Here is a 3084-nt window from a genome sequence, read left to right as displayed (position 1 = left end):
CCCCCCCCCCTCTCTCTCTCCCTCGCTCGTTCCTCGACCTGCAACTTCCCTGCCTTCTCCCTATCTCCCTCGGTCTTCTCTCAGTCACCCGTGTCCGTGTCGCCCCATCCCCACCTCCCCCCTCTGCTGTGTAGTAGTGCCTTTTGATTCAGCACGACCACGGCGACAGCGCAGTGGGCTGCCCCCTGCTCATCTTGCTATGCTTGCCGCGTCGGGGAAGGGCGGGGTGCGGCGGGGTGAAGCACGCGGACCACGCCCGCCCCGCCGCGCTCGGTCTCGGGGGTGGACCCCGCGCGGCCGCCGCCGTGGCCATCAGTCGCTGTCCGTTGGTCGGCCCCGCTGGCTCCGCAGGCCCCGCCTGCTCCGCAGCTCCTCGGCGGCGCCCTGCTCCGCGCCGTGCGTCGGCGCCCTGCTCCGCGCCGTGCGTCGGCGGACTGGTCGACAAAAATGTCATTGGCGCGCCGCGCCGCCGCCGTCGCGCACCGTTGAGAGCCGCCTAACGCGCCGTTGATGTTGTTGATGATGGTGATGGTGACGTGGTGGCGGAGGAGCGTGGCATGACGGAGGAGGGCGTGACGGGCGGCGCGCGCTGCCCCGGGTGCGGCCGCCCCCGCGGGCCCGGCGAGCGACCCCAGTGCCCCTCGTGCGCCCTCGCGCCCGCGCCCGCGCTCACCTGGACCGTGGCCCAGGTCGTGACCCGGAGCTCGACTTTGCACGCCGTCGTCGGCAGCCAGGACAACAGGCCCAGTGATGCCAGCCGCGAGGTGGTCGACCCCGGCGGAGGGGCGGCGGCGGGGCTCGCCGAGGAGGAGGAGGTGGAAGAGGGGGAGGCGGCCGGTGGTGGGGGGCGTGGCGCGGGGCGGGCGCACCACAGTCAGCAGCAAACGAACGGCTTTCACATAAATTTCTCGTATCGAGACACGTCGGAAGAATGCCGCCATTCCTCTCGTGTGGACGGCGGGGGCCTGGAAGGGGTGGAGCTGGAGGTGCCCCGCTGGGGGGACGCCCTCCTGTGGGACGGGGCGTCCTCGTCGCCGCGCTTCCAGAGCTTCGACCCCCGCGCGCGCCGGCCGTGGACGTCGCCCGGCGTCACGCTGCTGCGGCCCAAGCACTTCGAGAGGCTGTACCGCTCCGCGGCCCGCGCGCGCCCCCACCGCGGCGCCACCAACTTCAGCTCGCCCGTGCCCATCGCCGCGCCGCGCCCTTGGAACTCCCTCAACGGCGATGTCTCCCTCGTGGTTGGGCCGTCTGAGGTCGGCGACGTCGACGTCGACCACGCGCCCCGGAACGGGGTCGCCGTCGGCTACCCAAGGGCCTCGAGGGCCTGCCCGACGACGGCGCCGCCCCCCATGCGCCTCGAGGAGGCGGGGCCGGGTGCCGGGGCCCGCAGAGCGAGGCTCATGTCGCCGCTCAGGTCCATCGCTCGCTCGCTCCGGGACGTGTTGCACCTGCGCGGCGTGCGCGATCCCGGCCAGGACGTCGATGTGGAGCACGACGGCGTCCCCGCCCACTTCCTGCTGCAGCCCCAGCACGAGGAGATCGGCTACACGAGGTACAGGCCCTTCTTCAGCAGAGGGTCGAAACAGACGGGACTACTCGCGCCTGCTGTGTCCATGTCAACCTACTCGATCTCCATATCCACATCGCCCCACTTTGATCCGAACAGCCCAAAGCACGTAGCCCGCTTGATCCGCGAGCAGTTTTCTCTCTTTCGTATCCGCATCGCAGCGGCAGCAGACCCTCCGGGCTGAGGCGAGGAGGAGGAGGAAGAAGAAGGAGACATCAACTATGTAAAACGCTCGCGGAAGACTCAGAGCAGCAGTGACGAGACGGCGCCCCCGGGCCTGGGCACGCTCGAGGGGGGCAGCGGGGTGGGGGCGGGGGGCGGTACACACCACTCGTCCGGGACGACGTAGCAATTGCTGAGAATTCGCTCGCGTGGACGTCTCTCGAATCAGCCAAAACCTAGATCCGCCCGGACCTCTGCCACGCCCCGCCACGCCCCAGGCCGCGGGCATAGCGCTCGTTCTTTCGGTGCTCCGCGCGTGACGCGACGTGCCGTATGGGACCAGGGCGTGATAACTTAACTTTAACATTTGAATGTTATTTAAGTTATTTGTTAAAGTTGCAGCTTTTAACGATTAACGAAAATGAAGGAATAACCGTTATTCCTGCATAACGATAATTCTGGTCGGTTTTTATTGGTTATATACTTTTACCATTTTTGCCGACACTAAATTAACGTTAAGTAAGACATTACCGTTAATTCTTGTAACCTAAATACGGGCATCAATAACGTTATTTTCGGTCATCTGAACGCGCACTGCACTGTTGCCACATGGGCAGGCATGGTTGACACAGCGCACTGGCTCACAGAAAACTGCATGGCAGGTGAAGGCGGCTGCCGCCAGCCTGCCGGAGAGGAAAGGGGAAAGGGGGAAGGGGCTGTTTAATGAACTTGGCTAAGGGTAGGTCCTAGCGATTTTTACCCTTAAATAAACCCCCCCAAAGTCGCCCCTTGCGAACTCAGTGGTGCTATCTACAAGGTCGTGCGACGCACCGTTTAGACTGTAGGGCATATGTGCCGAAAAAAATCCAAGATGGCGGAGGACGTTTTTTGGCTGGTCTCAGTTTCTCTCTATTTATTTGATATCTGAATGAAGTTTTGGGGTAGGGATTTCACTGGAATGATCGCTGGACACCTCTAGTGCATATCCAGTACTGTTGTGTACGCTTTGTTGGCGTTGGTATAGCACCAAAGCAGAATCCAAATTAACATGTGTTTAAATATCGCGCCACGCCGGGTGATGGTGTCGATAACTCCTACTATATTTAGGCATACAAAATGTTTTAGTTTTATTTTTGCAAACGAGACTGCTAAATTAATATACCCCCCCCCCCTTAGTACAAGCAAGAGGACACATCTATTCAAATTTAGTTTCAGTATAAATCGAATTCGAAATGGCAGCGTTATTGACCTCATCGCCCGGTTTGGCGCGATATTTAAACACGTGTTAATTTGGAGGGTGCATCTTTGTGCTATACCGACGCCGACAAGGCGCACAAGTACTGAATATGCCCTGG

At 61.6% G+C, this 3084-nt stretch overlaps 1 protein-coding gene across 3 annotated transcripts in view; it reads left to right on the top strand.

Annotated features, from left to right (window-relative positions):
• Window positions 1-3084, top strand: part of LOC113216619 (serine/threonine-protein phosphatase 2A regulatory subunit B'' subunit beta-like) — a 40899-nt gene that overhangs the window by 1654 nt on the left and 36161 nt on the right. For 2 of the 3 annotated variants that reach the window (XM_052273476.1, XM_052273477.1), the window contains exon 1: window positions 841-1552. The exons of the other annotated variant lie outside the window; for it this stretch is intronic. In XM_052273476.1, coding sequence (XP_052129436.1) covers window positions 1350-1552 — 203 coding nt within the window. In that variant the 5' untranslated portion in view covers window positions 841-1349. Of the gene's footprint in view, window positions 1-840; window positions 1553-3084 lie in introns of those variants that run through there. 3 annotated transcript variants of the gene reach the window in all.

Source organism: Frankliniella occidentalis, unplaced genomic scaffold (genome assembly GCF_000697945.3).
Source record: "Frankliniella occidentalis isolate FOCC.00 unplaced genomic scaffold, Focc_3.1 Scaffold275, whole genome shotgun sequence".
NCBI lineage: Eukaryota > Metazoa > Arthropoda > Insecta > Thysanoptera > Thripidae > Frankliniella > Frankliniella occidentalis.
This window is presented reverse-complemented; position numbering and strand designations above follow the sequence as displayed.